General features: G+C 49.5%; 1 protein-coding gene across 2 annotated transcripts in view; it reads left to right on the top strand.

Moving 5' to 3' along the window:
- Nucleotides 1-12,082, top strand: part of SDK2 (sidekick cell adhesion molecule 2) — a 314,672-nt gene that overhangs the window by 225,079 nt on the left and 77,511 nt on the right. For both annotated transcript variants that reach the window (XM_015120233.3, XM_015120232.3), the window contains exons 16-18: nucleotides 2,099-2,239; nucleotides 5,577-5,758; nucleotides 6,818-6,933. In XM_015120233.3, the coding sequence (XP_014975719.3) occupies nucleotides 2,099-2,239; nucleotides 5,577-5,758; nucleotides 6,818-6,933 (439 nt within the window). The remainder of the gene's footprint in view (nucleotides 1-2,098; nucleotides 2,240-5,576; nucleotides 5,759-6,817; nucleotides 6,934-12,082) is intronic.

The following is a 12,082-nucleotide window of genomic DNA, read 5'->3' as shown; positions in this document are numbered from 1 at the left end:
CATGTGGAGAGCGGTTACAGGAGGATTTACATATTCACTGTTTACTGAGCAGCTACTGTGTGCCATGCCATGTTTGGACCACTGGAGAGGGGAATGAACAGACACATCCCCAGCCCATCTGGAGATACAAAATCCCAACAACAGAGAGGCTGAAAGCTGCAGCTACCCTGCAGTTTCTCCTTCCCTGCGGCTGTACCACATCACACTGATTCACCTTCCTCATGTGCCTTCATGCTAACGGCCCTGAGTCACCAAGGAAAAGGCTAAATCCTCACACTTGTAATCCTAGCACTTTGGGAGGCCAAGTGGGGGCGGATCACTTGAGGTCAGGAGTTCGAGACCAGCCTGGCCAACATGGTAAAACCCCATCTCAAAATACAAAAATTAGCTGGGCGTGGCAGCACGTGCTTGTAATCCCAGCTACTCAGGAGGCTGAGGCAGGAGAATCGCTGGAACCCAGGAGGCAGAGTTTGCAGTGAGCTGAGATCGTGCCACCGCACTCCAGCCTAGGAGACAAGCGTGAAACCCTGTCTCAAAAACAAAAAAGAAAAAGGCCAAATCACTCTTACCCCAGCCTCTATAAAAACATGGGAGCAGACCAGGCATGGTGGCTCATGCCTGTAATCCCAGCACTTTGGGAGGCTGAGGCAGGTGGATCATCTAAGGTCAGGAGTTTGAAACCAGCCTGGCCAACATGGCGAAACCCCGTCTCTACTAAAAATATAAAAATTAGCTAGGCCTCGCAGTGGCTCACGCCTGTAATCCCAGCACTTTGGGAGGCCAAAGCGGGCGGATCACGAGGTCAGGAGATTGAGACCATCCTGGTTAATACAGTGAAACACCGTCTCTACTAAAAATACAAAAAAAAAAAATTAGCCAGGCGTGGTGATGGGCACCTGTAGTCCCAGCTACTCCAGAGGCTGAGGCAGGAGAATGGCGTGAACCCAGGAGGCGGAGCTTGCAGTGAGCTGAGATCACCCCTCTGCACTCTATCCAGCCTGGGCGACAGAGTGAGACTCCGACTCAAAAAAAAAAAAAAAAAATTAGCCAGGCTTGGTGGCAGGCACCTATAATCCCAGCTACCCTCGAGGCTGAGGAAGTAGAATCGCTTGTACTCGGGAGGCGGAGGTTGCAGTGAGCTGAGATCATGCCACTGCACTCCAACCTCGGCGAAATAGCAAAACTGTCTCAAATAAAACATGGGAGCGAGCGGCATGCTTAGGAAAGCCATCCATCAAAAAGCAAAAACATAAACAAAAAGGGAAAGACATCGATCAAAAACAATTGACTTTTGTTTGGAATGGACACGTGTCCGTGATGTGAAAAGTACACTTAGGCAGAACACAGCGTCCCCCAGCAATGCCGGAGAAAGACATGCTGTCGTGCTTGGCTCCGGAAGCAGAGTGGGTGCCCTTGGCTCTCACCCCCATATGCCATGCCTGCCCTGCTTCCGCCCGGGGCTCAGCTGACTAGCAGAGGAGGCCTAGTTAAAGTATACCAGCAGCTGGTCACTGGGATGTGACCAACACTTCTGCTTCTAGAATGCTTGGACACTCATGACCTCATCAGCCCCAACAGCAGCTTCTTTGACAAATAGGAAACTGAAACTTACACCCCTCAACAGCACCAAAAACATGTACATTAGTTCTTTCTGTTACCAGGCTGGAGTGCAGCGATACAAACACAGCTCACTGCAGCCTCAACCTCCTGGGCTCAAGCCATCCTCCCACCTCAACCTCCCAGGTATTTAGGCTTATAGGTGCAAGTCACCACGCTGGATTTTTTTTTTTTTTTTTTTGGTAGAGACAGTGTCTTGCCATGTTGCCCCGGCTGGTCTTGAACTCTGGCCCTCAAGTGATCCTCTTGCCTCAGCCTCCCAAAGTGCTGGGATTACAGGCATGAGCCACAGCATCTGGCCTTACAGTTTTTAAAAGACAAACATATATATATGTCTCAGGTTAGGTGACTTGCCCAAATGCACACAGCAGTTGTACAGAATTATCCAGTGTCAGAGCAGGCCAGGGTTCAGCCTCCTCATATCCCATTAAACTCCTGTGTTTGACCCCAAAACTAAGAGCATTGGTGTTTTGTGATCCAGGGTCTCCCTCCCCGAGGAGCCCCCCACGGCCCCTCCACAGAACGTCATTGCCAGCGGTCGAACCAACCAGTCCATCATGATCCAGTGGCAGCCGCCTCCTGAGAGCCACCAGAACGGGATTCTCAAGGGCTACATCATCAGGTGGGTGTCCACCCTGGGGACAGGAGCCCAGTCCCAAGGGGAAAGGCATGGGGGAAGATCAGGAGTGGACTGGAAAACAGTGCAAATTTATGGCAGGCCCTTTGCCATCTAGCAAGGACCAGGCAACAGGAAGTGCCTACACAATGATAGGAAGGATTTAGGTTAGACACCTAGCAGAACTTCCAGCAGCAAGACCCCTGGACACCAGCAGGAATGCTTGAGAGGGGAGTCTGTATGGGCTGACATAGGAACAGGCCTACAAGGAGACAAGAGAAGAAGGAAGTAACTATCCGAGGGGCAACCCTCTGGGAAGCCGCGAATATTCCATCACAGGCCAGAATTCTCTTGACCCGTGAGTGGAGAAACCAGCTACCAGCTGGCCGAAGAATTGATGGAAAAGTGAAAGTTCTTTCTTTGGTTATTACTGGAAATGAAGCCCAGTTATACGGACCCTTATCTTTGCATTTGACTGAGGGACTTAACCTAAATGAGAGTCATTAAGGGTCACTAAAATGTGGCATTCATAAGTTCAAATTCATAAGTTATTTGAGGTTACTGAGAACTCTCATTGATATTCTAGATTTTGGCTGCAAAATGCTACGCAACTTCGTGTATCTCATTCCTGCACGTACACACCCTCACAGTGGCTTAACTGCTCCGTATTGGTTAATTTTGTCGTGGGTTTTCCACTAATCCTGAAGGGCAGTGGTTCTCAAAGTGTGGTCCCAGCACCCATAGCATCAGCGTCACCTGAGAACTGGTCAGAAATGCAAATTATCAAGTTTCTCCAAGACCTACCAAACCAGAAACTTTAAGGAGAGGCTCACAAAACTTTGCTTTTAAAAAAGTCTTCCAGGCCGGGCACGGTGGCTCACGCCTGTAATCCTGGCATTTTGGGAGGCCAAGGTGGGTGGATCACAGGGTCAGGAGATTGAGACCATCCTGGCCAACATGGTGAAACCCCGTCTCTACTAAAAATGCAAAAATTAGTTGGGCGTGGTGGCACACGCCTGTAGTCCCAGCTAGTCAGGAGGCTGAGGCAGGAGAATCACTTGAACCCAGGAGGCGGAGGTTGCAGTGAGCCGAGATTGCGCCACTGCACTCCAGCCTGGGCAACACAGTGAGACTCTATCTTAAAAAAAAAAAAAAAAAAAAGTCATCTAGATGACTTTGATGCATCTTGAGGTTTAGAGAAGCAGTGTTTTAGGGCATTGTAATGCATTGGCATGCTTTTGAGGTCCTTAATTTTCCAATAATTAGATGCTGAATTATATATGCACTGTGTTTCTCAAATGAGTGATCCATCCTTTGTGTCTGACCCCCAGAATTTGCTTGGACACATTCACTTCTTTAGTGCCGTGAGTTCTTTTTGCCAGTGGAGGTAGAAATGAGTCAAGTAGGTAGCCCGGGTATTTCATCCACCTGGGCAAGTAACTGTCAGAAGAGGGAGCCTGTATCCTAGAGAGGGAAAGAAACTGAGCCCAGGCTTCAGGGACAGCTGTCCTGTCCATGACCCCTCAAAGGCTGAGACCTGTGAGATCTGCCCTGTGACCTCTCAGTGCCCCTAATTAGCAATCCTCCCCCCTCAAAAAGAATAGTCCAGACACATCTCCTAGACCTCTGCTACCCAGTAAGGTAACGATTAGTCAGCTCTGGCTACGTAAACTACAGTCGACCCTTGAACAATGTGGGGGCTAGGGGTACTGACCCCCACACAGTTGATAATCCATGTATAATTTTTTTTTTTTTTTTGAGACAGGGTCTCACTCCATTGCCCAGGCTGGTGTGCAGTGGCTCAATCTCAGCTCACTGCATGCAACCTCTGCCTCCCAGTTTCAAGCAATTCTTCTACCTCAGCCTCCCGAGTAGCTGGGATTAGAGTTGCCCACTATCACGCCTGGCTAATTTTTTCTTTTTTCTTTTATCTTTTTTTTTTTGAGATGGAGTCTCACTGTCACCCGCTGGAGTGCAGTGGCGTAATCTCAGCTCACTGCAACCTCCACCTCCTGGGCTCAAGTGATCCTCCTGCCTCAGCCTCCCGAGTAGCTGGGACTACAGGTGTGGGCCACCACATCTGGTTAATTTTTTATTTTTAGTAGAGACAGGATTTCACCTTTTTGGTCAGGCTGGTCTCGGACTCCTGACCTTGAGTGATCCACCCGCCTGGGCCTCCCAAAATGCTGGGATTATAGGCACGAGCCCCCATGCCCAGCCCAATCCACATATAATTTTTGACTCCCCAAAAACTTAAATACTAATAGCCTACTACTGGCCAGAAGCCACACCTATAACAAAACAGTCGATTAACACATATATTTTTATGCATTTATGATATAACTTTTTCTTAATTTTTTCAATATTTCTAGGCTATGTGGTTCATCTGCGAGTTTTTTCAAATTGTCACAAATCTCTAAAACTTTTTCTGATATGTTTATTTTTAAAACTTTGTGTAGCTGGGCATGGTGGCTGACACCTGTAATCCCAGCTCTTTGGGAGGCCAAGATGAGTGGATCATGAGGTCAGGAGTTTGAGACTAGCCTGGCCAGCATGATGAAACCCCGTCTCTACTAAAAATACAAAAAATAAGCCAGGCATGGGAGTGCATGCCTGTAGTCCCAGCTACTCGGGAGGCTGAGGCAGGAGAATTGCTTGAACCCAGTAGATGGAGGTTGCAGTGAGCCAAGATCGTGCCATAGCACTCCAGCCTGGGTGACAGAACGAGATTCCATCTCAAAAAACAACAACAACAACAACAACAACAAACTCTGTGTATATATGAACCTGCACAGTTCCAACCTGTGTTGTTCAAGGGTCAACTATAAGCAAAACTAAATCAAATTCTAATTCAGGCCAGGGCTCAGGCCTGTAACCCCAGCACTTTGGTAGGCAGATCACCTGAGGTCAGGAGTTTGGGACCATCCTGGCCAACATGGTGAAACCCCGTCTCTACTAAAAATACAAAAATTAGCAGATGTGGTGGCACATGCCTGTAATCCCAGCTACTCGGGAGGCTGAGGCAGGAGAATTACTTGAATCTGGGAGGCAGAGGTTGCAGTGAGCCGAGATCACGCCACTGCACTCCAGCCTGGGTGACAGAACAAGACTCCGTCTCAAAAAAAAAAAAAAAAAATTGAATTCATTTCCTCGGTTGCACTAACCACATTTCAAGTGCTCAGCAGCTGCATGTGCTGGCAGGCACCCTGTCGGACAGCACAGATGCAGAGCACTTCCGCCACCACCGGAAGTCCTATTGGACGGCACTGCTCCAGACAATTTCCTGGGCATGAGGCCAAGCAAGCTGACTTTGACTCCACTGTGCCTCGCCTCTTCCCCTCAGGTACTGCCTGGCCGGGCTGCCCGTGGGGTACCAGTTTAAGAACATCACGGATGCTGATGTAAACAACCTGCTGCTGGAGGACCTCATCATTTGGACCAACTATGAGATCGAGGTGGCTGCTTACAACAGCGCTGGGCTGGGCGTCTACAGCAGTAAAGTCACCGAGTGGACGCTGCAGGGAGGTAGGTAGAGACTGTGGCCTCAGACCAGACGCAGTGGCTCATGTGTTTAATCCTAGCACTTTGAGAGGTCAAGACGGGAGGACTGCTCAAGCCCAGGAGTTTTAAACCAGCCTGGGCAACATAGGGAGACTCCGTCACTACCAAAAGTGAAAACAATTAGCTGGGTGTGGTGGCATGCTACATGCTGTGGTGGCACAGCTACTCAGGAGGCTGTGGCAGGTGGATCGCTTGGGTCCAGGAGTTTGAGGCTAACCTAGCCAACATAGTGAGACCCTGTCTCTACAAAAAATGAGCAGAACTAGCTGGGTGTGGTGGTACATGCCTGTGGTCCCAGCTACTTGGGAGGCTGAGGCGGGAGGATTGCTTGAGCCTGGGGAAGTTAAGGCTGCAAAGAGCTGAGATCATGCCACTGCGCTTCAGCCTAGGTGACAAAGTGAGACTCTGTCTCAAAAAAAAAAAAAAAAAAAAGTGAAAGGAAATGAAAAGAGACTATGGCCTCAGAGGATCAGGTGCTTCCCCATCTACCAGTCCCACGCCTGTTGGGTACTGTGCCTGTCCAGGCCTGAGAGCCTTGGCTGTGTGGCCTGTTCTCACCAGGCCCCCGCTATTGCACTCTGGGACTGGAATCACCACCCCAGGCCAAGCTACCCCACAGGGTGGGAGGACTGAGGGGAAGAGGAAGAGGAGGCTGGCTTGGACATGGTGAAGGGCAGAGGCTCCAGGCATACAAGGACCTTCTGTGAATTTCATGTTCAGTAGATCATGAAACAGCTTAATTTTAGCATTCCACCTGAAAGCCAGGCCAGAGCATTTTTCATCCGCACCCCTTTTATTTACCAGTACCCTGTGAGGTGGGTCAGGCAAGTTTTATTAAACGCAAACTAATCCACAGAGACTGTGAAGGCCTCTTAAGTCTACACAGCGAAGGAGGAGTGGGGGTGGAGTAGGGGGGTGCAAGGCAGAGGCTATAGCCCCCACCCCTGCATTTTCTCTACTGAACTGAGCAAGAGAGACTGACTGGGCCCCCTCCACCCCACCCTGTTCTCTCATCTCCTCTAGTTCCCACAGTCCCTCCGGGCAATGTGCACGCAGAAGCCACCAATTCCACGACCATCCGCTTCACCTGGAACGCCCCCAGCCCCCAGTTCATCAATGGCATCAACCAGGGCTACAAGGTACATGCAGCCCCTCCTCACCCAAGAGGAGGCCCTAAGGTCTTCTGGGGGAGGTTGGGAGAGGGGACAGAGTGGGCAAGAGGAAATTCCCCTTCTGTTTCTGAAGTCGTTGGCTCGAGTCAAGCTAGGGACACACATTAGAGGAAAAGAGCTCCAGGCCTTCCACAAGGCTACATGCGGGCCATAGGAAGTGGAGACACTGCCCTGACTGACACTCAGTGCCGCGGTCCTTCCCAGCGAGACTGGGTTACACACAAAACCGAGGTTATTTCAGGCTCAGAAACACCTGGTGTAGGGGCCAGGCACAGTGGCTCACGTCTGTAATCCCAGCACTTTGGGAGGCCGAGGCAGGCAGCTCACCTGAGGTCAGGAGTTCAAGACCAGCCTGGCCAACATGGTGAAACTCCATCTCTACTAAAAATACAAAAATTAGTTGGGCGTGGTGGCAGGGGCGCCTGTAATCCCAGCTACTCGGGAGGCTGAGGCAGGAGAATCACTTGAATCTGGGAGGCAGAGATTGCAGTGAGCCAAGATTGCAGCCATTGTACTCCAGCCCGGGCAACAGAACGAAACTCCATCTCAAAAAAAAAAGAGAGAAAAAAATAAAGAAAAAGAAACACCTGGTGTAGCCATGGCCCCATGAGAAAAATCCACCATTCACTTCTTACCAGGGCTCTTGTGGGCTTCACGCTCGAACATATCCCCAGGCTGCGCTCGACTCCAGGTAGTGTGTGGTTAAGGGCACAGGATTAGGACTCAGACAGACTTGGGTTAAAGTCCCAGCTCTGCCTCTTGCTGGCGACCTGCACGTGTTCTTTAACATGTCTCAGCTTCCGTCCTTCGATCAATATTTATTGAGCAGCTACTCTGTGCACTGCTCGCACGGCTGAATAACTAAAATAAACTCAGTTTTCTCATTTGCAAATGAAGATGATAATAATATCCGCTCCTTGGAGTTGTGTGAGGATTAAGTGAGATAATATTTCTAATTTGTTCAGCACAATGACAAACACATGATAAGCACTCGGAAAGTGATTTTAGTAGTCGTAGAAATGCATTTGGGCTGCTGTAACCAAGTACCACAGACTGGATTGCTTAAAGCAACAGTCCTCAACCTTTTTGGCACCAGGGACCAGTTTCATGGAAGACAATTTTTCCACGGACTGGGGAGGGGGGAGGGATGGTTTCGGGATGATTCAAGCACATGACATTATTGTGAACTTTATTTCTATTACTATCACATTGTAATATATAATGAAATAACTGTACAACTCACCACAATGTAGAATCCGTGGGAGCCCTGAGCTTGTTTTCCCACCACTAGATGGTCCCATCTGGGGGTGATAGGAGACAGTGACAGATCATTAGGCATTAGATTCTCATAAGGAGTACGCAGCCTAGATCCCTCACATCCGCAGTTCACAGTAGGGTTCACGCTCCTATGAGAATCGAATGCTGCCACTGACGGGAGGTGGAGTTTAGGTGGTAATGTGAGCACTGGGGAGCAGCTGTAAGTACAGATGAAGCTTCACTTTCTTGCCTGCTGCTCACTTCCTGCTGTGCAGACTGGTTCCCAACAGACCACAGACTGGTACCTGGTGGTCAGTGGGAGATTGGGGAACCCTGGCTTAAACGACAGAAATTTACTTTTGCACGGTTCTGGGGGGTAGGAGTACGAGATTACGGTGTGGGCAGGGTTGGTTTCCTCTGAGGCCTCTCTCCTTGACTTCTAGGTGTCTGTCTTCACTCTGTGTCTGTGTCCAAAGAGATATTGGCTCACTGCAACCTCCGCCTCCCAGGTTCAAGCAATTCTCTTGCCTTGGCCTCCCGAGTAGCTGGGACTACAGGCATGCGCCACCATGTCCAGCTAATTTTTTTTTGTATTTTTAATAGAGATGGGGTTTCGCTATGTTGGACAGGCTGGTCCCAGACTCCCAACCTCAAGTAATTCACCCGCCTCAGCCTCCCAGAGTGCTGGGATTACGGGCATGAGCCACCGAGTCTGGCGTAAATGTCCTCTTCTTATAGGGACCCCAGTCAGTCACACTGGATTAGGGCCCACACTAAGGACCTCATTTAACTACCTCTTTAACAATTCTGTCTCCAAATACAGTCAGATTTTGGGGTGCTGGGGATTAGAATTTAAACATGCAGATTTTGCAGACACAACTCAGCCCATAACAAATAATAATAGTAATAATAGCAGTAGACCAGGCGTGGTGGCTCATGCCTATAATCCTAGCACTTTGGGAGTCCAAGGCAGGTGGATTACCTGAGGTTGGGAATTCAAGACCAGCCTGGCCAACATGGTGAAATCCCATCTCTACTAAAAAAAAAAAAAATACATATATATACAAAAATTAACTGGGCATGGTGGCGCGTGCCTGTAGTCCCAGCTATTCAGGAGACTGTGAGGCAGGGTAATTACTTGAACCTGGGAGGCAGAGGTTGCGATGAGCTGAGATTGTGCCACTGCACTCCAGCGAGACTCTGACAAACAAACAAAAAAACAAAAAAAAATAGCAGTAGTAATAGTAGTAGTAGTACATTTGCTCTCCTTCTAACTGTGCTAAAAGTCAGGACCTCTCAGTCATCCCATCCTGGAATACAGACCTCAGAGCCCAGGCCTGGTTCTCTCGTGTCATTCCACGTAGGCCCTGTGCCTGTCCTCCCCATGAAGGACTGAAGACACAGCACAGCGTGGGGGAGCCACACTATGTTTTAAAGGGGTAGGACCTGCCCCCAGCAATGTGGAGCAGATGGAAGGATGCCTTCCACTCCCTCCAGATGTGGGAGAGGAGGCAGAGCATTTGAGGGGAGACCAGCTGTGAAGAGGAGAGCACTGCAGGCCCTGAGCTTCAGCCCAGGGAACACATGACCTCGAGGTGACCGCTGACACATCCCGAAGGTTCCCGCAGCCCTCTGCATCGTGCTTGCCGCAACTGAGATTAATTCTAGGACTCGCTGCCTTAGCGGTTCTTCCTCCAAGGTGGGGGAGGCTGGACAAGAAGGGACTGGGATGAAATCATGAAGAGGAATTTCTGCTAGTGTTGCAAGCAAACAAAGGAGGGATGGTCCAGAACTGGATCTGACCCAGCTTCGCTCTGGCCTTGGGCCTCTCGGTCCCGGGAAGGCAGTGAACCCAAGGCCGAGCAGAGCTTCGCAGGGCAGGGGGCAGCAGCTGAATGCTTGGAGCACTCACTGCTGGAAAACTCTCCTAATTGGGACCCTGGGGAGAGGCAGGGGAAGGAAGGAGAGGCCGGCATTGCTGAAGAGCGGAGGAGCTGAACTGGGAACAATTAACTTCTTGCTGCCAATTCTAAGCACGAGTTTTATTCTACATATGGGAGAGCTGAGCTACAAACTTTTAAGGCAAACAGCTCCCCCGAGGGCCAGGAAGGCCAGCACAACTAGGGCAGTGGCCCGTGGTGACCCGGAGCAAGAGGAGGCGGCAGAGGCCACTGAATTCCCAGGTCCAGTCAGTGCCCAGCCCTCAGTAGCTACTCGATAAAGGTCAGCGGGAGTGAATTGCCCAGATGTTTTGAGCACAGGAATTGGTGGAGCAATAAGAAGGGCTCACACTTATGGGGCACTTTCTCTGGGCCAGGCAGTACACTAAATGCTGCGCTCACATTTATCTTTCTTGCAAGCAGCACAGGGACTCTAAGAAGCAGCATTATCGGCCGGGCGCGTGGCTCACACCTGGAATCCTAGCATTTTGGGAGGCTGAGGCAGGCAGATCACTTGGGGTCAGGAGTTTGAAAACAGTCTGCCAATATGGTGAAACCTCGTCTCTACTGAAAGTACAAAAATTAGCCAGGTGTGATGGCAGACATCTCTAATCCCAGCTGCAGACATAGGAGACTGAGGCAGGAGAATCGCTTGAACCCAAGAGGCAGAGGTTGCAGTGAGCTGAGATCATGACACTGCGCTCCAGCCTGGGAGACAGAGCTAGACTCCGTCTCAAGAAAAAAAAAAAAAAAAAGGAATATTATCATCACACCATTTTACAGAGGAAGAAACTGAGGCACCAGAGGGAAGTTCCTTGTTCAAGGTCAAACACAGTGACAAGGTCAATGCAAAGCTCAGATTCAAACCGGAGCCTTCACTTTTCCTTACATTAAAAAGAAAATATCGGGCTGGGCACCGTGGCTCACGCCTGTAATCCCAAAACTTTGGGAGGCCAAGGCAGGGGGATCCCTTGAGCCCAGGAGTTTGAGACCAGCCTGGGCAACATGGCAAGACCCCATCTTTACACACACAAAAAGTTAGTCAGGTATGGTATTGAGTGCCTGTGATCACAGCTACTCAGGAGGCTAAGATGGGAGGATTGTTTGAGACCAGGATTCAAGGCTGCAGTGAGGTGAAACCACGCCATTGCACTCCAGCCCGAGTGACAGAGCGAGACCCTGTGTCAAAAAAAGAAAGACAGAGACAGAAAGACAGAAAGAGAGAGAATGTGTTATTTTTAATTGTAGATAACATTTTCAATACCAATGAATAAAAACAGGTATTATTTTTCCTCTGCTTCTTTAGCCTTCAGCATATCACAAGGAGAAAAAAGCAGTGTTTGTCCCTTGTATACCTCCAGTGAGAATGAATATTTTTCCCCTTTTGGTTTTCTTCTTTCTTTATTTATTTTATTTTATTTTTTTTTGAGATGGAGTTTCGCTCTTGTTGCCCAGGCTGGAACGTGATGACATCATCTCAGCTCACCACAACCTCTGCCTCCTGGGTTCAAGCGATTCTTGTGCCTCAGCCTCCCGAGTAGCTGGGATTACAGGCATGTACCACCACACTCAGTTATTTATTTATTTATTTTTTTAAGACAGAGTCTTGCTCTGTCACCCAGGTTGGAGTGCAGTGGCGCAGTCTTGGCTCACTACAACCTCTGCCTCCTGGGCTCAAGCGATTCTCTTACTTCAGCCTCCCGAGTAGCTGGGACTACAGGCATACGCCACCATGCCTGGATAATTTTTGTATTTTCAGTAGACACAGGGTTTCACCACGTTGGCCAGGCTGGTCTTGAACTCCTGACCTCAAATGATCCACCCACCTTGGCCTCCCAGAGTGCTGGGATTACAGACATGAGCCACCGTACCCAGCTGCCCCCGTTTTAATTGTGAAAATTTTTGAACATCCACCCAAA

This window comes from Macaca mulatta, chromosome 16 (assembly GCF_049350105.2).
Source record: "Macaca mulatta isolate MMU2019108-1 chromosome 16, T2T-MMU8v2.0, whole genome shotgun sequence".
Taxonomy (NCBI): Eukaryota; Metazoa; Chordata; class Mammalia; order Primates; family Cercopithecidae; genus Macaca; species Macaca mulatta.
Note: the sequence above shows the minus strand (reverse complement) of the source record. Positions and strands in the feature narration are given on the sequence as shown.